We start from the raw sequence: 24160 nt of genomic DNA, 5'->3' as shown, positions 1-24160 counted from the left end.
GTTCTTTAGAAATGAAGAGAGAGAATGACAGCGTGACTCATCGAGGTTTCTGTGAGAGAAAAATCAATTTTCTCCTCTTAGAGTGATTTGCATTAAGATAGGGCTGTTATTTAAATTCACAGAGACCAGAACAAAATTTGGGCTCAGAGAGTAAGCTATGCAGCAGAAGATCCACAGTGGGCCTTCCATTGTCGTAGGCCCCATGAGAACATTCCTGGGGTTTTTCTCCAACGCCTGTGTAAAGTACACTATAGCAACATCAGAGGAATGGAAGAAAAGGAGAGGAAGAAAAAAACTTTAATCCAGTGGATTTCAGCGTTTTTGACTCTAAGGCCCATTGTCCACAACAATATTTTTAGGCCCCATAACTGTATGTGTATATATATATATATATATATATATATATATATATATATATATATAGATATATATATATATATATATATATATATATATATATAATAATTTCTACCTAATCAAATATTTCAGAGGTTTGCATAAATGCATATTCACCATAAAAATGTCCTTGGTGATTTTATTAATTTACATGGCTTTTCCAGGTCAAAAAAATACATGTTTTACAATTACGCTTCCCTGATATATCAAGGTGTTTTAATACAATAGGAATATTCCTTAAAAGATAAAAAAAAAAAAAAAAAAAATTTTACGAGTTTAAGGGGATGAGTTGAGGGGATGAGTTAAAATAAAATGAAAATAGTGTTTTGTTGTTTTAGCTTATTTTAATGCTTGTTTTGCTTTATTTCAAATCTTAAGGCCCCCTTGAAAGTGTGTTGGGGCCCCCTGGTTGAAAAACTTAATCCTTTTACTCTATGTTTGAAGGATAGCTTCACAAAAGAAGCCATTTCATTGTCATTATCTTCTAGACTGTCCACAAAACGTTCAGCATATCAGTATGCGCTACAGTAACAGCTGAGTGGTGCAAGTACCCTAAACAACCATAGCCTATTACAAGTGAGTCTTCAGTTGCGTTAGAGACACCTTGTGGTTAGAAGCAGTACTACAACAACGCAATTAATGTCGTTGAGCTGAGTGCTTGTGCCCCAGAGGCAGTGATGTTCCAATGATAATGGTTAAAGTACTGTATGAACTACACTGCAGAAACCAATGAATAACATCCTGATTTTGATATTAGCTGAATTCAAGTGGGTGAGGACCCTGTGGAGTGAGCAGATCAGAGCGGAAAATGTTCAAAATTAGAGGTCAGTGTGTACAGATTTATATAACTTTCACATAACATTTCTTCTCCAGCATAAACATTAACCCTCCATCACCGACCACTTTCACCCTAAGGGCTCAACAACTCAGTTTGTTCCAAATGTTCTATTTTTAACATTTCAAGAAAAATTTAAATATTTCTAGCAAATCCATAGCTAAAATTACATTCTTTTGTGTTGGGGTTACACAAAAATAAATAAATATATAAAATAAAATTATATATATATACACACACACATATATATATATTTATATTATTTTTTTTTTTAAGGAAAGTGATTGCACAAAATGAATTTATCTTAATTTCAAACACATTTTTAAATGAAGTGTTTTTAGCTATATCAGCTCTATTTTATTGAGTAGAGTTCACTATATTCAAGTCTGTGTTTTTGAATAAATGGAAAGATCTGTTAAAGCTTGACATTCATTTATGTTGTACATTTAAAAGAGTTTCTGCAGTTAGCACAGCACAAATATGAAATTACTTTTCACTGGCATTAAACCAGCTATTTCTAATTAACCAAAACCAACACTAAACAGTAGTTTAAAATGTGACGTAATCTAAACATTAAACATTAACTAGTCTTTTACTTCACTCAAAAACACATAAAATAACACTTAATTTCAACATTCATTCTCTTGACCCAGCCACAAAGCATGCTGGAACTAAAAACGTCTGTTAATGCAACAGAAATGATTCATGTTCCAAAACAAATGGATTAAGTAAACTAAAATTGTACATATATTTAAGTGGACTGAACACAACAAAATATATAGCAGTTGTGTTGTCTAACCAGCTTAAGAACTGAGAACACTGATGAGCCCTTTGGCCTGTCCTAGCCTCTGTTTCCCTGAAGATTAAACTTTTTAGACAATTTGAGTAATAAAATTCATAAAAAGGTTGATATATTATAAGACATTTTATAATTTATTCGGTCAAGCATCTGTAGGATGTACAAAGTATTTCACCCCCTTGAGTTAATATAGATGTTTCACTCACTGGCAAGCCAGTACAGCATTTCCCAACTTTTATACACAGGGATTACATCCAAAAATTTGACTGGAAAAAGACAGACGTGAATGCTGCAGGGCAGATTAGGCAAGCATGAGACACAGTCAAGGTATTTGTCAGGCATTTGCTTGAACTTTCGGTCTTGGACTAAGCTTTTTTTCTCTCTCTTTTATATTGTGGTTAAAATATATAGTGACAGATTAAAGTGACAGTCAGCAAATACTGTGTTACTGTTAATGCATCAGTTTGTTTCATCTTTGATTTAGAACACTGTGTAGTTTTAGAACATTCTTTTTTACACACAATATTGCATCCCATACTCCACGCTTTCGCTCATTTACAATAATAGACACAATATAGCCCTCTAGAGTTGACACAGAAGTACTACAACACTTCTCTTAATTCATACTTTAATGTCCTTACATGGAATCTTTTTATTGTCCTGGCCTCAAAATGTTCATATTTAAACTACTGCAGACTGGCAATCTACATGTAATATTTGTATAATGGCTAATCTGCAGCCAGGCCTCATCTTTGGACTTTATTATATTACAAATCTGGTATTTTTATTGTGGTTTTTGTGTAGTGGGTAATCTTCTTTGGGGTTTATTATTTTGAATTTATTTTAGGCTTCTTTTTATATCATCATTTATTTCCCCTTTTCTTAAGGCTTCTTTTTATAAGGACCCTTGTGACTTTTCAGTCTTGAAACTGAAATTTCATCATACAAATATGAATTATATTACTATTATTATATAAACTATTATTGTTATGTCAGCAAAGACTAACATAAACCATTTCAATATTTATTGTGTGAAAATTACATAGCTGGGCCTATATCATTCATCAAAATGAGATATGATGTATGGACGAAACAAAGAAAATCAAAGTAGGCTAACCTAATATTTTTATGTGGTGTAATTTTCAAGCTGTAATTTTGTGAAATTGTACAAAAATGTGAAAAGACTATTTAATTGTGTATTTAAAGGGATAGTTCACCCAAAAAATGAAAATTCTGTCATTAATTACTCACCCTCATGTCGTTCTGAACCCGTAAGACCTTCGCTCATCTTCGGAACACAGATTAAGATATTATTGATGAAATCCGAGAGCTTTCTGACCCTGCATAGACAGCAACGGAACTACCACGTTCAAGGCCCAGAAAGGTAGTAAGGACATCATTAAAATAGTCCATGTGACATCAGTGGTTCAACTGTAATTTTATGAAGCTACGACAATTCTGTGCAGAGAAAACAAAAACAACGACTTTATTCAACGTGATACTCTCGTGAACATGTGGCAAAGACTGACACGGAAGAGAAGAAATTGTTGCATAAAGTCGTTATTTTAGTTTTCTTTGTGCACAAAGAGTATTTTCGTAGCTTCATAAAATTACAGTCAAACCACTGATGTCACATGGACTGTTTTAACAATGTCCTTACTACCTTTCTGGGCCTTGAAAATGGTAGTGGCTTTGCGGTCCATACAGGGTCAGAAAGCTCTCGGATTTCATAAAAATTATCTTAATTTGTGTTCTGATGAACGAAGGTCTTACGGGTTTGGAACAACATAAGGTTGAGTAATTAATGACAGAATTTTCATTTTTGTGTGAACTATCCCTTTAAGATACAAAAACAAATCTATGCTATGAATTAGCAACCCAAAAATGGTAAGCCGTTTTATACATTTTTGAAAAAAATAAAAATAAATAAATTATATATAGCCTATAATATTTTTTCCTCCACCGAATTCCATTAAACCCATTATATAGCCTAACTTGGGGTGTAACTTGTATAAAAAGTGGTGCAAATGACCCTGAGGTAGAAATGTTAATGACAGAAAAAAAAGACATGACAGAGTTCTGTTGTGATGAATATACAATGTTGGACATTGTGAACAAGTTAAACATTTTATGTGAGTGTAAAACACGGGACAAACTGAAGAAACATCCAACTGTATGTCCCACCGCCCATAAAGGGGTATCTCTTCCATGAACTGATTGGGTAAAGTTAATCAGATTCTCCAGTCAAATTTAAACATCTTTAAAGAGAAAAAGAGGGCAAAACACAGAAAATGTGAGCTCGTAGTGAGCTGTCTACCTAGACTAGCCTACATAGGCGTATAGGCGTATTCCGAGCCATTGTAACTTCCCGAGGGGCTGGAGTAAAGGAGTCGGTGAAGAAACAATAGAAAAGTAGCTGAAGTGAGCCAGACCTGACATTGCTTTGAGGCTAACACCGAACTAGGAATCGTGGTCTCTAAACGATGCCATATTGTATGTCTTTCTCTGTATTCCAGAGCTCTGATTGTGAAGCTGAACGTTTCTCCTGTGGCTCTTCCCTTCTGGCTCGTGTCCTGTAGCGTCAGAACAGAAGAGATCCGCTCAGCCACATCCTGAAGTTAAACACGAACGTTAATCAGCGAACAGCCCGTTAATTCACCGCCGTTAAGGTAAGATGAATACAGATATTTTATGTTTAACTTTCGGGCTGCGTGTAATTGTTCGTCTCAATTCAGTCGTGTCGAATAGGTTTTGACATCGTCGAAAGCCACGCTGGACAAACAGAACATTTTCTCTAGCTGCGGTGTGGGATGATACAATTTATTACTAGAGCATTCAAAGAAACAGAACAAGAGAAGAGAACTGTGATCCAGAGGACTTTACAGCCTTCCTTAATCTCCTAAATATCAATAAAACTGCTTTTTGAACTCGTTCTTTTAAGGCAAACATCGGTAAACAGATTGTAACTCTGTCTGGAGACATGAGAGAAAATAGTTCTTCTAGAAGTAACACGAGATTAAACCGGTAGACTGCTTAAGATTTCAGGGGTTAAGTAAACCAGCTTGATTTTTTGAACATGACACTTTAGCAGTACCATGTTTTGGGATATGTACCTTGAAACATCATGTTTTGGGGCTAAATGTCATTAACCAAAAAGTAGCTACCATGAGATTAATGTTTTTTTGGGCATAGTTACATGGCAATATCATTATATTTTGATCATTTACCATTGTATTCTTTAATGTACCTTGGTGTATCATGCCATGGCATATGCACCATGGACCTAGCAGTTGATACCATCACTGTATGGTATTACACAGTAAAAGTATAAGTGAGAATCTGGCAATGAAAACCTCATATTGATTAAGCAGGAGCTAAATAGGAGTATAAGATCAGACTTTTGATTTTTGACCCCTGTGATTTTGAGGTTTTGTTTGATTGCTGAGCACGCTTGGATGCCTTTAGAAATATTTAATATTGATCTTGGAAGACAGTCCCCGAGAATGAATTCAATGAATTCTTCTTGTCAGCTTTCAAACTGCTTTGGAGGCAGCATTTCAGTTGAAACCATTGAAACCCCAATTAACCAGTGCAAGTCTGTCACCGTTTCTAGGGACTTTCTGGTTCCATCTTTATTCAAAAGTAGAGAACCTCTTCATCCCTTTTCAGAACCATGTTAATTCACCAGCAGGAGAGCCCTTTGTGTCCTCATCTCACAGCAACAGGCTCTGACATTCCTCATGCCCCTTAAGAATCCATGGCACTTTCCTCTTAGGTTTGCTACCTCCTTTTTTGGGGAAATCATGTGGTGTAATTAAATTAAGTGTGAGCTCATTCTTTGCGTTTCTTAGATCTGAAGCATTCTGACCATTCAGGTAAACAACCTATCAGTCAAGTTGGGCAGCTTACAAAATAATTATACAATCATTCTTGATGACTGACAAGAGAAGTTTATTGGTAGCAACAAAAAGCTCTATACACAAGACACACTTTATGTGTGTGTGTGTATGTGTGTATATATATATATATATATATATATATAGTGCTTTGATACCAAAAGAAAAGAATAACCCTGTACTATCATCCATTCAATAAATTCATATATCACTTGCTCTCACAGCACTGTCATTGAAAGCTTTATGAAAACTCTTACCTGTCATCATGTACTCAGCCTCAGTTTACTTAAACTAGGAGTTTTTTAGTCTGAAATGTCATGCTTTTCTTGTGTTTATATTATGACTGCATTGGGAAGTAGAATTTGTTTTTTCAAATTCTTTATTTCACCAACTTACATACCTGTACAAACAGGCATTTGCTGCTTAGACAATGTTGCGGTATTACAGTAAGGACCTTTCATAACATAGACCTAAGTGAAAGTATTGTATAGCTTGTAGCACTATCCTCTGATGGGTGAAATGACTGAAACTTTTTGTTTTATCTTTGTCATGCTAATATTAAATATTCTAGGTATTTCTTGCTTCTTCAAACCTGTACCTCTCAGTGGTCATTTTTACTTAACCTAAACTGGCTCCTCATTGAAAAAATAACAGTACTATCAGTCTGTAATCAAGACGGGTTTCTTCCATTCAGTAAAACTATATTTAGGTAAAACTATATTTTAAGGTGTTGACTCAACATTGACCTGTTTTCTGACCAATAGCAGATGAGTAGATTGAAAGGGGATGGATAGTAATGTCATGTGTTTTGGTAACTATTTTAATTTCTTGTGAATTGTTAGTATTATGTTGTTTGTATGTTTTTATTATATTTTCTTTTGATTTTTTTTGTTAATTGTTTCTACAGAGAGGTCTATGATTAAAGTGGATTGTTCCTGGTACAGGCATCAGTGTACTAATTCAGAGCTCTTGAGCAATCTAGATTTATGGCCTTGATTATAACTTTCTCAAACAAATCTCTTTCTCTTTTTTTTCGTTATAGATTTGTTCATTCGGTGTCAGTACATGGATATTCTCAGGATGGTCCTGGAGCTCAGGAGCTCTTCTGTGTTGCTGTTTGAAGAGATCTGGTGCTGATTCAGCTGTGATGATAACACCAGTGGACCTTCACTGACGTGCCTTAGCTGCTGCTTGAAGAAACCATTTCCTCTTAAGTACTGGCATACAGGTTCTGCAGAATGTGTCACGTCATAGTCACATGCCGCTCTATGTTATGGAGCTTGATGAGCATTGTGGTGGCATTTGCTGAGATGGTGGCATTTATGAGTGCCGAATGGCTAGTGGGAAATCTAGATGGTTCTGAGTTCAACGTCACTGTCACCTCTTCACACCGCAGCGACCAGCGCACCCTGGGTATTTATAACCGCTGCATCAAGGTGGCCCAGCAGAAGGTGCTCCAGTGTGGGCCCTATGCCACAGACTTCATGGAAATAGCCAGTGGCTTCTGGCAAGCCACTGTTATATTTCTAGTCATCGCAATCTTTCTCCTATCTGTAGTGGGCATCCTTTCGGTTTTCAGCATGTGCTTCCAGAGTATCTTGAAGAAGAGCATATTCAATGTGTGTGGCCTGCTTCAGGGAATAGCAGGTAAGATGGGAACGTCTACTGTAACACCGCTTTCTCAGATTCATGCCAGTCTTTTGTTGTGGCAGTCACTGGTCATTTTTAATTTTGAACCACTATCAACTAAACACAGAAAATTAGGGAGTGTATTTAATTGAGACACTGAAGTTGCCCTCAGAATGCTTTGAGCTCACGTCTTCAACATTCCTCTAGTGACCTCAAAGACCATGCTATCTAATTATGATCTTCCAACACTCTCATCATGCCATTACAGAAAAGACAGTCTAAATATTACAGCATTGGAAATGTTACTTCAGTGTCTCTCTGGTATTTCCAATGTTTATAAAACCTTGTTGAGCTTGTCCTATTTCTGATTTAAAACACATACAGAGGTACAAGATTTGAAAACCTTCAAACCATTAAACATAAGTGTATCTTTCTCTTATTTTCCTGATGGTGGTTCACCAAGGGCTGAATTGATGAAAATCTTCTTTAAAAAAAAAAAAAAAAAAATCAACACTTGTAAATAATTTTTGAATGTAAAGTGCAGGAAATGCGTTAGTTTAACAGCATTAAACAGAATTTATTTGGTGATAATTTGGCTATTTTATAATTTGACAGAACAATTTAATAATAATAATCCTAACCAAATAAATTAAACATCTTTACAGCTGTACATTAAACATCTGAACTACTTACTGGTATTTAATTTTATTTAACGTGATGAAAAAAAGTACCGACAGAGCTTTTCTTCTGTGTTCTGATGTCAATTTGAGTGCAATAGATTATCAAAAAAGAAAATAATGTTAGGGAATGCACTCTAAAGGACAATTCACACCATACGAACAAGTTGGCTGTTATATTTAGAATTTTAGGAAAAATAACTGTCATGTTCACACTGTCCCAACAGACACACATGTCCAAAAAAACTTTTAGGATAATTTGCTAAGCACGCCCAGCACTTGATCCAGCTAACTCCTACTGACTTATGACACTTTGATAAAAACACTTTTGATAAAATTCCATGGACAAATCATTCACTATCTATAACATGCATTTAGAAAATAGTGTGAATTTTTATTTCATGCTGATCTGAATGCTTTGTGAATCCGGCCCCAGGAATCCACACCTTCATTACCATTTCTCACACCAGCTCAAAGGGGCAGAGCTGTAATGTTGACTGTGGCAGGGCATTCTTAGTCAAAATACTTAGTCATAACAGATCAGTCATGATAATGCATCTTACTTGCAGTCATGTCTGGAAACACTAGAACATTACGGTATTGTGGTACAATAAAAATATTGGGGTTTATTTTATAGAAGAACAAGACTAACAACAGGTACAACCAAACTATGTAGCTTTTGTATAATTTCATTGAAAGATTTACAACATGGTGATTGAGTAATTTGTGAATAGTGAGAGCATGACTTCAGCATGACTTCAGAGACAGGATCTCACTTGCCTGTTTAGAGTAAGAACTCAGAATCAGATGGAGGGATCACAGTGACCTGCTCTGATTGGTATGAAGATTAGGTCAGCAAGAGTTCATACTTTGCCTTTTAAACAGTATTACAACAATTAAGTCCCAGATTTGAAGACAAATATCTATTTAAAGCATAATCACATAGCTTCAACAGGCACAAAATGACACTGAATTGAAATGGTGACTCGTGGGTCATCCTTAGTTATTACAGGGAATCCTTTCATGTTGCTTTTTTCTGATGATGTTATCACACAGTGTGTTCTTCTAGTGTTATGTCTTAATATGCAAATTAGGAATTATGTAATGAAATATGCATTCATGTACGTACAGTACATTTCCAGAACAGAAATCTGAACAATGGATAAAACCAATTTCAAAACTCTTCTTTCATTTTGTTGACATTGCAGAGTTAAATGTTTTACAGAGAGGAAAAAAAATGCTTTCAGTGGCCAAAAAATAAGTTGTGTAAATAATTTTGTTTGCCATATTTTTAGGAATAAAATGTAAATCAGTAAAACCCCTTTGTATAAACCTTGGATAGGAATAAAACTGGAAGGATTGGTGTATGTAAGATTTCTGATTCTGATAGTCTGAAGATATGTATGCAAGCAAAAATAACCCAAAATCTCAAAACTGACCAGTGCAAAACAATAATGTCTTAGTTTAATTCTATGAGAAAAGGGAAGTCCACACCACGGCTATTACAATAACGACACAGAGGAACGATATCATTGGAATCACTTTCAGCTGATGAACAATAAAAACATTGACGTCATTTTGTATTAGTTTAATTATATGAACATTGACGTCCAATCAGAATCTAACCAATCTGTAAATTGTTCAAGCTTGTTATCAGTATAGTTGTCTTTATAGTTTAGACCTTAAGACCTTAAGAGTTGGATGAATGACTAACTCCATCCTTTAAAATGTGTTTCTGATTTGTTTCAGCGAGTTATTGTTAATTGTTATATTTATTTATATTCATTTACTTGTCCCACACCGTCCACCTTGCAGTCACCCAGAACACCTTAGCAATTGTAATTTGTAACATTTCCATTTTCTCTTTTGCAGGTCTATTCCTCATCTTAGGTCTGATGCTCTATCCTGCAGGCTGGGGCTCTAAGAAAGTGGTTGACTATTGTGGTCCGGATGCTTCCCCATATAAAGTGGGCCTGTGTTCTCTGGGCTGGGCTTTCTACACAGCCATAGGAGGCACTGTTCTCACTTTCATTTGTGCCATGTTTTCGGCCCAGGCTGAGATCGCCACCTCCAGCGACAGGGTGCAGGATGAGATTGAAGAGGGACGGAGTCTCATTTGTGTGCTGTGAGATGTGAACACAAACCACTCAAACGAAAAAGAATCAATTATGTCCCATGTTTACTGATTGAAAGGACTGATGCAAAAATAGGAATGTATTTCAGACCTGCAGGTCTACTGATCAAAGTCTTTACAAATGTATTTGCTTTTGCTTTCTGACTCTTGTCTCATCCTATTGCTGTATCGCCATTGCAAAATATACGTATATAACAAATAATTTCTATGAAAAAACCTTTAGAAACTAACAAATGCATTAACATTGTGTTTATAAGCAAATGCATTTCATCAGTATTTTGATTTATTTGTTATTAAATTTTACATGGACGTCTAATTAATGGATAAAACAGTTTTCAGACTGTTTTAAAGATTTCACTGAAATAACTGACATTTTTTAGACTTTTTTTATTTTTTCTATGATATGAATGCCTTGTTATTGAATTAGTCTTTTTTTTAGCACTTTCTGCCTCTCAATCATGTTGCGCGTTCACCGCGAGCAGTCCATACATGGGAAGCTGAGAACATGATATGGAGAACTTTCAACTGTTTTTGAGTATTTTCGTTGAATGCATTTTTTTTTCCTGTCAACAATGGCTTATACAGCCAAATGACTAAAGAGAAAAAAATAAAGTGCATGTCATAATACCGACACTAGTGGTCTTGGCTTCTTGAGAATGTGTACACGACAGGAAGTAAATTCTCAAGATGGTCCCAGGTCAAAAAAATGCCAAAGCTCATAGCCCTTAACATATACACTGAACCCACACTTTCTCTAATACCTCTTCAAAGCAGTTTTCCTGTATCCCAGCATTCATCATATTCAGGAACTCACATGCAATTGCAAATTGCAGAGAAAAACATTATAGTAAAAGTTAAATTAGTAAATATAATTTAGTAGGAAAGCATGTATTTTGTAAACTGCTTTCATCTTTGCTGTTTTTCATCCCACAATTAGGAAAACCACAATTAAATTTCTTTCTGTTTCATAGGAACAACTGAACAGACATTTAGAACTTTATAAAGGGCAAAATATTGAAAACCAACATAACACTTTGTAAAAATGCGCATTGGGTAAAAGTTATATAAAGACTTGAGGTCTGCACGCCTTTGAACACTTGGGTCATATACAGGAAATACATCATGCAAGTAGACAAGTGCTCAAGTGCAAAGACTGCAAGTGTGGGTATTGGGGGGGGTTAAGTCGGTGGATGTATTTGGCAGAAGTTTTGGATAGAATTTCTTGAAATACGCACGAAAAAAAAAGTATTGAGGTAAAAATAAATTAAATTATAGCAACCGAATGCAAAAAAACTTGTTTTTAGTGAACCCTGACATTGTTTACAAACTTTAATGCTTTTGTACGCATTTTTGCTCTCATGAAAGGGTGCGTTTTTTTATCACTACAGTATAAATATATTTAAGAAATATTTATTTTTTTTTTCCCTTTTTTTCATGTGTAAGTTGAAATTTTTTTGGTTGATCTTGAGATCTGAGAAATGCAGGATTTGATTGACATCTATTCATTTCATTGCAGTACTGTAGGTTACATTAATGTTAAATAAGTGCATATAAATAAGTATCTGTTTTGTTTACTCAGATTTTAGATATGTATACTGTGATTACTTTGACATCCAAATATTAGTACAGTGTACTGCTACATACGAAAATTCTTATTGCCAGTTCACAGGGAACTATTTAAAACCTTATCGTGTGTTACTAGAGGCTAAACAGAAAAGTCTGGAACAGGAAGTTGTTGGGTTCAGGAAACAGAATTCAAAAAGGAACATCCTTTACTGTTGTCCTTATCAACACACCCAGTGCTCATGCAAGTTGTGGCAATACACAATGGGAGGGCTGGACTGGGGTTAAAATACGGCCCTGGACAAATCCAGCCCATCCGGCCTACAAATTCCCCTGTGAATGTTTTGTTGGTATAGGGCCTTAAATTGGAGTAAATGAATAAATAAAACAGGACATAAACAAATAACGATATATATTACTGAATTCACAACAAATGAAACAAAATAATGCATTTTTGTCACACAGAAACCAAAGATTTTGACCTAGAATGCAGAAAATTGACTGCTATTAAATTCCATCATCATTTCCTCACTCTCATGTCATTCCAAACCCGTATGATTTACTTTCTTCTGTGGAACACAAAAGAAAATATTTTGTAAAATGTTATCAAAGCATTTTGGTTACCCTTGACTTCTATTGTATGGACAAAAACATTTCTCAAATTATATTCTTTTATGTTCCAAAGAAGAAAGAAATTCATACAGGTCTGGAATGACATACTGGTGAGTAAGTTATGACAATTTTCATTTTGGGGTGAACTATCCCTTTAAGAACTTTATTCTTATTGAATTAACATTTTACTTCAATGAAAATGAAAATTAATCAGAACCAAATATTTAAAGAGAAAGATGCTATTAAAGCTATTCTGTTAAATTATCCTTTGCCAAAATGAAACATACTAGTTCTTGCATTGAATACAGAGTTTAACTGACTAATATTAGCAAGAAGTTCAAAACAAGTAAAACCATGGTCCTCATTGCCATGGTTCATGGTTTTAAAAATAAATAATAAGTAATAATAAACTATGGAATTTGTAAAAACAAAAACAAAAAAACCCCTAGAAACTACAAAACACCTTCTATAAAAGTAAAATATTCAGCAATATTTAATTTATAATAAATACATTTCTGCCAAAACACCATAGGCTATTTGTACAGTGTTAATAACTGCGAGTTTGTAATTGCAAGCTTGTATTTATGTATTGACGGATTCCAGTTTACCTCATCATGCAGTTTATTGCCGTGGCTGTTTTCAGCCAGCATCAAAGGTGCTGTATGTAAGTTTTTGACTCTGCTAAAGCATACAAATATAATATGTTTGCAGATATTTAAGAAACATGCTAACATGTTAACATACTTGTTTATCTGAAAAAAAAAACAATGCTACAGTCAGTTATTCGCCTTTGAAAATGTGCGTTGGGCCGGAATGTCTGTCTCTGCTTTGGTTTGTGAAACCCGCCCACTGCCATTTTACCCAGTTGTATTTCGGCACCCCGGGTTGCCAGTTTGCGGGAAACACAACGTATTTCATTTAATTCATTTTTATGTGCGCTCGTTCCTATTGGTGTCATCAATCTGGCAACAAGTCTGAGGAGGAGGAGCCGGGTGGCCCACTGTGGTGTCATCAATCTGGTGTCATCAATCTGGCAACAAGTCTGAGGAGGAGGAGCCGGGTGGCCCACTGCTCTATGGGTGCTCCCAAAGGGCCATTATGCCTGCACAATGAAGTTTACATCAGCAAATAATGAACAAAAGGACCTAGAAAAGTCATTGAATCTAGTAAGATTCATCAAATGAGTTTGTGTGGGAAAGTACACGCTGCAGTGAGGGCCGGACTCCTGATGTTTGTGCTGTAATGACTGCATGTGGCAGGTGTGCGGAGGGGAGGTTCTCATCCAGCTCCAAAGCAGATCTCAGAGTCTCTCTGTCAGTTACTATCCTTAGGCCCCACCAGCCCTCCCCTGCTGATCAGAAATGCAAGACAGGCCTCTTCATCTTGTATGAGCATGCGATCAATTTATAATTAGGTCTGAAGTGATTAATGAATTCCCAATAAAGCACCCTCTACTCTGATGAATGTATGCAGGCCATCCCACCTAAACTGCTGTCCAAACAAGCATGGCTCACTGTTTCATCTCATTAGAGCTGAATGTCCTGGTAAACGGGGGCTGAGGTCTGATTATTTAGGGTCAAGAGTTACTTTTGCTATTTATTGGTGGAGCAGTGATTGTGTTTGTAATGTAATGGAATGTAAATGCTTTGCTGGACTCTTGCTGTGTGCATTATTAAACAGGTTTAGTTCTTTGTTTTACCTTTAAGAAAACAACTTTTATTAATTATCCATTTAAACACGTTAGGTGCGTTAGGTATTTTATAAGAAACTTACTCTAGTAACCATTCATTTCTACGTAACAAATTCACATTCAGTAGCAATGCAGTAGTACAGTTGCTTACCTGTCATTGTAATAGCGTTGATTAACCATGTGGAGGAGCCCTTGTCAAACTGTTCCTGCTGTTCTTCATCCATCACACAGTTTGTAGTGCAAAATAAACAAACATATTATGCTAAGCAGAGATTTCACATAAATGTAGTAAACATAATGAACATTTTATTGGGTTTATGTAATTATGGGAAGCTCGTTTGGATAAACAGAGCTTAGTTTGGCACAGCAAAATTGAATTTTGATTTTATTATAGGTCTTTTTTTTTTATATTGTTGGTCCATTGACAAATAGGATAATTATGTGTGTGTGTGTGTATATATATATATATATATATAGTGTAGCAAGGTTTCAAAATCAGAGATAGAACGTGGTCCTTTATGAGTACTTTATAAGTTAAAATGACAAGAAAGGATAAAAGATAAAAGGTGGTGAAATAAAATACATATTAGTAATAAAATGTAATTTTTAAATAAAAAATAGTATTAAGATATACTAACACTTGAGAAATGGGAAATTATTAGAAAATGTCATGTTTATGAGCAAAAATAAATAATGTAAATACACTTTAAAATAAATATTTGTATTTAAGATTCATAATGTTCTGTTCACTTCATAACTTTATTTTTACACAACGCTGGCAATTCAATCTTCTGCATTAACTGGTATAAATTAAAAAGAATTTGGTTATTTTTTCAAATGCTACAACATTATCTTTTTTATCCGTAGCTGGGTTATAGTTTTTAATTAAATTAGGCACTTTTAGATTAATAAGAGTTAACTTAAACATATTATTACATTTCATATATTTATTTCATAGGAAATACATTTACAGAAAAAAAATATATAGTATTGAGAACATTTTTTTTTTTTGTTTTTTTTTTTTTTTTTTTTTTTTTTTTTGTGTTGTGTTTAGGAGTGCTTAGCAAACTGCCTAAACAAAAACCCACCCTCCATTTGTGATGCAGCGGTGTAAATACCACCCCCATTCTGTCCCATTCCATGTCTCTAGTGTTCAATAGGACCACCATCATTCTGCTGCCTGTGCTCACTGAATCTGCCTCCCACTTTATCTTCCATTAATGGGCTCCAATCAGATTGTGTATGAATAATCAATGGATAGTCAACAGCCGGAATGAAGTCTCCTGAAGCTGAGCATGAATCTTGCTAATGGCACACATCCCCGGGATTTAATTAGGAATAATGCTCTGCTTGGGTGTACAGACCATCATGGTTTGTCTGCTGCCGAATGTGAAAGGTAAACACGGAGGGGACAAAAAAACAGAGTAGTGTCATTTCCCTGAGGTGAGTGCTGGCCAATCTGGGGGAAACAACTGCTCATGCTTAATGCCTAGTACATTAGTCTTCTTAAACACCTGGTCATGGCCATTTGGAAATGTTCATTAACCACTGGTGCAGAGTGAATAGGTGCAATAGTTCACTCCTGCTTAATTGAATGAATGAGCTTGACTGTTGACTCTAAGAGCACTTCAGTGTTAAACATTAGGCCAAGTGCTAAAAGCCAAACCCACAATTATCTGTTTGGATTGGACATGAGAAAAGTGCAGGAATATTGTGTCATCAGACAAGATGGAGAATTGATTATATTAAAACCAATATAATGGGATATAATGGGAATCAGAGTCGTTATTAAGGTTTATTCATATAATGTGGAATAATCATTATCATGTGGAAAATTAACCTTAATAATAATGATTGTATATGATTTGCAAAGTGAACATATGAATTTGTTGATCAGCCTTGAGGAAAATTATACTGTTAAAGCATTTGGGGAAATTTCAAAGGAACTTATTACAAAAAAATTCAACACTTGCACTTACAATATAAAATAATATCAGCAATAATAACCACAGAACCAAATAGTCTAATATATTAGCTTGTATCGCAAAATTAATTTATATTCTCTCAGCGGCATGCTGAACTGTAATTGTCCGGTATGTTTTCTGCTGAGTATTTTGAATGCTTGGCAGGCTGAGGAAAGAAAACCAGCATTGTTTTTTTGCTAATTCAGCAGGCTGATGAGGAAAGCCAGGCCAGTCTGACAGGTAGAGGAAACCCGTAATGCTTTTCCTTCTCACAGACAGGCCTGCTGACAGCACCATTTACCTTACAAGACCCATTCTAGCTTTCAATTCCCAAACCATAACCTACAGAACGTCTATGATCATAATGTGAGCTTATTTTACCTACTGTGACACATGTTATGCTTTTGTTTGGTAAATTTGCATGGTAAATTAAACTTCCACATTGAAAAAACAAACAAACAAACAAAAAACTAAATGCTATTTTTTTGTGTGTGTGTTACTTTTACATCAGAAAACTCATTTTGAATGTCTGAAAAAGCCATTTCAATTTTTAAATTCACACATTTTCGTCAAATTTGATCAGTTATGTGTCAGTGTAACAGAGGCCATCTTATAGATGCTGTGTAGGTAAACCTCATTCCCCTGATCTCATGAGGTGCACTAGTGACTGACACTAGAGGCTGAGGTTGACCCGGGTTCGAGTCCCGCTCTGAGCTGGTGCAAGCAGAACCCAGGGGGTTACATCAGCAGAACTGAATTGTATTTGTTTTACAGGTCTCCTACATAAATGTAGTGCATCAGTGTCATTCATGTCACTGTAGAAAGTATAACACATTTTTATGTCTCACATTCATATCTGTATATTCTCACTATATACAGCTATATGTCAACAGCTGTGTGCTGCGAATACGAATGCTCAGGTGGGCCTCATTCTTCTGAAGATATTGATTTAACAGGCAGCAGTTGTGAGAGGAAGAGTAAGAGGGAGGCTGTGTTAATGTGTAGTGTCAGTAGTCATGCTGCATGTGTGTGTGTGTAAGTGTATGAAGCTTGTGGCGTGTGTGTGCGATGTGCAGATGTTCCATTGTGATGGATCTATTATCCAGCTATTACAAGATAAATGAATGATCTCTCCTATTTTCCATGCCTCTAGAAAATTGAAATTGGGGGGAGGTGGTAAAGTTGGGGGTGATGGTGGGGGGAGGGGGGTTTATCATCCAGGCTGCATTATTAGGGTTGTTGGGATGGCCATTAATTTAAGAAAGAGTAGAAAACTCTGGCAGCTTGGGCTCACCGTTTACACGTTATCAGTCAAGCCTCAGTCACTTTCTTGGGACGACCACACACTCAGGTTTATGCCACCTTAATTAGGATTCATGGCAAAATAGATTCAAGGAAACATCCAATACCCCTCATTGTTTCACTGTAAATTTATTGTTATTTGGCCAAGCATTTTGCCAGAAGGGATATTATATTACCAGTCTGTCAACATATTTGTAGATCGCCAACTTATTAGATGGATCAGTATTGGGGGTTTAAAGAGACTGGACATTGAATTAAGGTGATAGTTGAGGTCCCATTAAAGTTGCAATAAACTCAAAATTCTCTGCAATATCAAAGTACAGCCGGCTCAATGACATGACAATGTTTGTTGTCTTTTTTCAAAAATCATTAAAAATGCTATTTATACATACAGCAACTTGAAAACTCATCTTAATACTCTTCTATAAGGAATATATTTGTAATTTTTGAACTAATATTCATATTGATATTTTTTGAGGCATATAAAATAAAAAATAAAAAACATAGATTGGTAAAAAAGTCCTGATATATTGAAAAAGAAAATCATTAGAAGGAAAACTCTAGTAGTTTGGCATTATATTTTTCTAAACTGCTTTACTGTTTATTATAAACAGGTTGTAAAATATAATGTGGAGAAACTACCCAAAAACTTTATGATATTTATGAATTAATAATTTGTGATATTTGTTCTTACTTACGTACCTACTTACTTACTTTCTTACTTACTAAATAAATAAATGAATAAATAAATATATTAAGATTAAGATGTGTACACTCACATATATTTAGGGTATAATGAAAATATGTCATACATTTTTAATTAATGCCATGTGACATTTTAGCATCATTAAATTTTCCCATAAATTAACTTTTCTTGAAAAAGATATAAAAATGAAATCCATGTAAAAATGCAACATAAATACAAAGAGAGCATATCTACCTCGCACATGTGTTTTAAACTATAGTTTTTAAAAAGATTATATGTCTTACTTCTATATTATATACTATATTTGACATAGTATTATATTAACCCAACTGCGCAGAAATCATCAAAGGATTAAATTGACAATAAAATTCCTCTGAATCAGATTCAGCCTTGATTCTAGTCACAGTAAAGCCTCTTTAATGTTTTAAAGCCTCGTCTATTGTAATATGTACCTTTAAATGCAAATGATGATCTGTAATTAAATGGATATCACCCTGTTAACAGGGCTATCAGAGTGTACCGTCTTTCCCATTATTTATTATTTGGCATTTTATGATAAATGGTGGATAGCAGTCAAAGCTGATTACACACTGCACTAGAAGTGCAGTTTACTGTCAGGAAGAAGACCGATTGACTTTATATTTACATACTAATGAGAAGGAGCACAAACTTACAAAAAGGACACTTAGAATTCATAAGGCGCGACATTTACAAAATAAAGCTGATGCCATGCAAATTTTAAATGAAACTATTTAGAGTAATAAATGGAAGGGCCCCTTGGTAGACCACACTATTTGCATTTCCATTTTCAAATTAGGGTGTGTTACTCCTTGCGATGCTGGTGATGAGACAGTCACTGTTGGTGAAATTGCTGCTTTTTTTCAGGAAGTTTGTGCTAAGTATGACTCTCCTGACCCTCTCTGTAATTTACCATTTGTCTGTTCGGGAAAGCAGCACTCAAGATCTATTATCTATGGAGACCGTCTTAAAGAAAGCAGGATAGAAATAAAGAATAAATCAAATTCCAGGAATAAGAGGCTTAATATAATCTTTTATATAATTTTTTTATACAGCTTCTCATCACGTTCCCAAGAATTCCTTCTTGTCTATACATATTTTTTCTATACATCTGCATGGTTTAGGAAAAACACATATGCAGTTTTCAAATCATTTGGATCATTGATTACAAATGCTTTGGGAGCTCAATTACACCTGAATGTGATCCAGTGTGATCTATAAGAATTGCTCGCTAGTTTAAGCGATGAGTTCATAAAAATCAGCCAAAAGAGGATAAAGTTGCGCACAGAGGAGATTCATCCATCCTCTATTTTTCAAAATGAGTTTAATGGATGCCAAACCATTGTGAAAGTGCTGTAGATGGGGCCAGCGTTCTGCAACATATTCTGACTCATCAAGCATAGCATTAATACGCTGCAACTCATTGCGTGCTCTATGTTCAAGTGTATGAGGGGAAATAAAGGGAAAATTCTGAGTAGGAAACAGTGAGCTTATGTCTATTCAAAGCATACATGCTTTCTAAACACTGCAGAGATTTAGGATATACAGTATTTATAATGAAAATGGCTTACTATTTACCGAATACTGCACTATATACAATAAATATTGCCTACTGTTATTATTATACATATTCAGTAAATAGTGTATATAGCCTAGATAAAAAAAAACCATCCAGTCATTTTCCATAGTAACATAGTGTGGAGTTATGAAATGTGAAGGTTATTTAAAACAGCTACAGCAACAATCTATATGTACTTTATTATGTTCTAATTTTTTCCAAACTTTTTCTCACAAAGAGGTTATCTTTTGCAGTCTAAACATACGCCTCAGCTCTGGTTGAGATCATGTGATTTTTCTGTCAGACTGATACCATGCCAACAAGCATTGTAGAAATATAACAGCATCTGATTAAATAAAATAATTTAATGAAACCATTTTATGTCATTAACAAAAGCGAGACAAACAAGCACACACACGACACCGCAAACAGACTAAAACTGGCCTCTGTGACCGGCGTCCTGCTCAACCATGTCCTTGACGCCTATCTCTCGCACCCTGAACTCCCTATTACTGATGCTAATTGTGCTAGCTCGCACCCTGCTGCTTCCATAACAAACCAGCATAATGCCCAAATTATGACTTTATTAATGTAAGTCAGCATCTAATGGTTTTAAAAATGATTTATATTGTTTTTCCTGTTCTGAACAAATTAAATCTGTAGCTTGAATTAGCTCAGGCTTTTTATCATTGGAGAGTTTATCATTGCGTTTTCATCCTTAATTTCACATCTGAGACACTGCAGAAGCAGAGTAAACATTGTTACATTATGCTGAATGTAGAAAGAATTGTAATGCAAAACTAAACTATATCACAAAAAATATCAACCTTCAAGCTTTGGTACAAATTATGATTTTTTTTAAAGATCGCGTCTTGAAAACTGGGATACCTGAAATGACTCTCCTGCACAATGAAATTTAAACAGTCCACCTCTTCCTACAACCCCATTACTCTTAGCATGCTGTGAAATTCTCATCTTACACACTTTGCTGGCCAGGGCCATGAATTATGCATTGTGCCGGAGAAATCCTCAATCTCACGCTTCAAGACCACCACACATTACCCTGCTTCTGTCTCTATTACCAAGATGAATTGCTGAATGGGGAATATTTGAGTGGTTATGGTTCTAACTTCATTGTTTGTTTGCTGTGTAAAATCTCTCTTTTGTGCGAGTCCTCTCTGTCTATTGAAACAACATTGAATTTTATGGCTTTTTAGAGGGTGAAAATGATGTTCATGGCTTAAAGTGGTATGATACTGAAATTACCGTTGTGGTGATATGGATTATGCCTCGTATGTTGTTCTAAAGGAAAATCATAATTTTATGCCGCTTGAGGTGTATAAACATAGGTTACAACTCAAGTAACTGTGAAGGTTGCACAGGAATAATCTTTGTTATCTGCAAAAAAAGCACATTTTTTGAAGCAGGATCATCTGGTCTAAAATGAATCTTGATCTGGGAGAAGTTGAGGTCTCCACAGACGCACTGAGTTGGTGACCTCCAATTCTAAACGATCATTAGTGTCTCTTCCTCTAAAATGTTGGACACACTTACAACATTCTAATAGTCTTCCTCTAGTATGCACGATCATTCACTGAGCCCCTAATACCATCATGAAATGTAGTCACGCTAATGATAAAATATTAGCTATGCTCCCGGTGTCATAATTTAATCTCAGCCTGGCGTTTGAGGTCAAACTCTGGCTTAAACTACTGAACCTCTTTCCACAATATTTTGGTGTTCACTTGTAAATACAGAGACAGTTATAATGCTGTTTAACAAAAAGAGGTATAAAAAGATATCAGTTTACAATAAGGTTCAATTTGATAACATTAGTTTACTACACTCAGGGATATTAAACTTAAAATTTTGTTAACTAAACTAAAGCTGAAATAAAATAAATTATAAATATTAGATGAGAAACCTAAACTTATTTTAATTAGTTGCCAAGTCATTTCTTAATTTAGTAAAGTGTAAGTTATATTTAAAGCAATAAAAATATGGAAATAAAATAAATAAATCTAAAACTGAACTAAAACTAAAACTAATATAAAATAAATAAACCTAAAAATGAAAACAGAGACAAAAGCACATAACAAAATTACTAAAAACTACTAAAATTAAATTGAAAACTAAAAGTTAATGACTACAGTACATTAATTACCAAGAACTAACAGTGAAAACTACTTCTAAAGTGATTTTTAATCTTAGTTAATGTTCAAAATGTACTAATACATTATTAAAATCAAAAGATGTACCTGATAAATATTTTGTAATGGACCCGAGCTAACATTAAAAACCGTGATCAGTTGTATTTTTATTAACTAACATTAACAAAATAATAAATACTGTAACAAATGTGTTGCTCATTGTTAGTTATTAATGCATTAACAAACGGGACCTTATTGTAAAATGTTATCAATAAAAATATATAACAGAAGAGCATATTATTATCATTTATAGCAGTATCATAGGGTTTAGTGTCTCTCATCTTCCGTTTTTCAAGGCAAACTGCTACATATGTGCAATGTTTCTGAAGCAGCTACGTTCAGCACTGTTATTATGTTTGACCCTCTATCCAGCTGAAATAACAGTTTGACATTAGAATGCAGACAAAAATGCATTTAATCCCTCTTTTCAACAGGTGAGCGACTGATAACTTTTCACTCATAATTAACTCATCTTGAAATGAGAGACATTTGGAGGAAATTGAACTGTCAGCCAATAGAGTCGTGCATTTGACCTCATCATAGCGAGTGGGGCCCATCATAATTTGTTCATTTGGTGCCTATCAGTCTGGCCTCATCCTCTTCTTGCTGATCCACTGACCTCCCTCTCTGCAATTCCATTTGGTTCTGTTTTAATTATGACTCAGCAAATCCAAAGCAATAGCAAAACCCACCCTGAGCTCCCCTCGACTGTCACTCACGCTCTGATTGACACGAGCCAGATAGCCTGAGTGCTTCGGGAAAATTGAAGCAGTGGGTGCCTAAAATGGCTGTTTATATGTCCTCTCACAGCCGTGCTCATTCATTTGTGCTGTTCGTCGCTTTCCTTTGCTGCTCTTGTTGGTAATATACATAATGGACATAGCAGTGCATTAACATGTATTTGTCCGCAGTTCTTGATATGATTAATGTAAATAGGTGAAAAGGCTTTTAACATTTCTGATGCAAAAGGGTTCTTCTTGAGTGATTCACCCACAGAGTAGTAATTAGTCCTATCTTGACAATGCACCCATTCATATACTAATTCTCAATGCCTCAATTAAGCAAATGTTTTCCAGATTGAAAATGCCACGCTGTTTGCCAGTCACAACTCTATTGAGGGTGCTTTTGGCTGTGCTCAAGCAATGCTCTTAATTCTAGCTGTGATGTGGAATTGCACAGGCAAAAATATTTTTAAATCCAATTTTTGTTGTTCTTTAGATGCATTTCATTGTATGGTTGCTTTCTTGTTTTCCCAAGACACTGATAATGCTTCAAATGGCAGTTGCTTTCGATATAGTGCTGAGTCAATTTGAGGTTTCAAGTGAATGCTAGAAAATGCAAGCGTCTGGGTCCAGAATGTTGGAACAACAGTATAATGATACAATTTCAAGACTTTTTTCCATTTCCCCAGATCCTCCGTCATGACACTGAGAATTGCTCACTATGTGATTGCATCTGTCAAGCATTCACCTGCAGGCACTTAATAGGTTTAATCCAAATGATTTTCTGTCCTTTTCTTTGGGCAATAGTCACAAACTGGGAATTTGTAATAGGCCAATTTGTTAACCTTCTCAGGGCAGGAGCATTTAATATATGTCTAGTCAAAGGAGGTAACGACTTCCTGATGATAATCCTGAATGTGTTTGTCTGCTTTTTGAAATCTGGGCTTCAGTGACAAGAAAAAAAAAAAAAAAAGAAAAGAAAGGAATTAAGCAAGGATAGAATTGAGAGATTTCTTTGAAATTGGATTTGTTGAAGTATTTTTAAGTTGTTTTCCATTCAAAATATGCCTTTTTTGATCAACCTCTCACAGTATAAACACATGTTCAGAAAAGTTTTTTTTTTTTTTCAACTTAAAGGTAAAAAAAATAAAGGTTCTTTATTCTTTATTTGAATCTTTAACATCCATGGAACCTTTTCATTGCACAAAAAGTTCTTTGTCGTGGAAAAATGCCTTTTACACTTAGAAAAAATAGTGTACTTTTTTAGAAATGTTCACTGAAATGTTCTTTGGGGAACCCGAAATGGTTCTTCAGTGTCATCACTGTGAAAACCTTAATTTTGAAGAGTGAAGTAATTATTGTAATTCATGCAAGAATAGTTCTATGATGGTAATCCTGCTCAAACTCTACTAGTAATCACAGTCTCCATCATTATCATACAAATTACAT

At 35.0% G+C, this 24160-nt stretch overlaps 1 protein-coding gene across 2 annotated transcripts; it reads left to right on the top strand.

Moving 5' to 3' along the window:
• Positions 1–952: 952 nt before the first annotated feature.
• On the top strand, positions 953–10742 carry LOC109096851 (LHFPL tetraspan subfamily member 2 protein-like). 2 transcript variants are annotated; one of them, XM_042756674.1, is made up of 4 exons: positions 953–1220; positions 4547–4699; positions 6969–7573; positions 10105–10742. In XM_042756674.1, exons 3-4 carry the CDS (start codon positions 7165–7167, stop codon positions 10359–10361), a joined length of 666 nt encoding a protein of 221 aa, XP_042612608.1. In that variant the 5' UTR covers positions 953–1220; positions 4547–4699; positions 6969–7164; the 3' UTR covers positions 10362–10742. The 2 variants fall into 2 exon arrangements, with proteins under 2 accessions (XP_042612608.1, XP_018966060.1); XM_019110515.2 differs by lacking the exon at positions 953–1220 and adding an exon at positions 4295–4451.
• The last annotated feature ends 13418 nt before the right edge of the window (positions 10743–24160 follow it).

Source organism: Cyprinus carpio, chromosome A5 (genome assembly GCF_018340385.1).
Source record: "Cyprinus carpio isolate SPL01 chromosome A5, ASM1834038v1, whole genome shotgun sequence".
Classification (NCBI taxonomy): Eukaryota; Metazoa; Chordata; class Actinopteri; order Cypriniformes; family Cyprinidae; genus Cyprinus; species Cyprinus carpio.
This window is presented reverse-complemented; position numbering and strand designations above follow the sequence as displayed.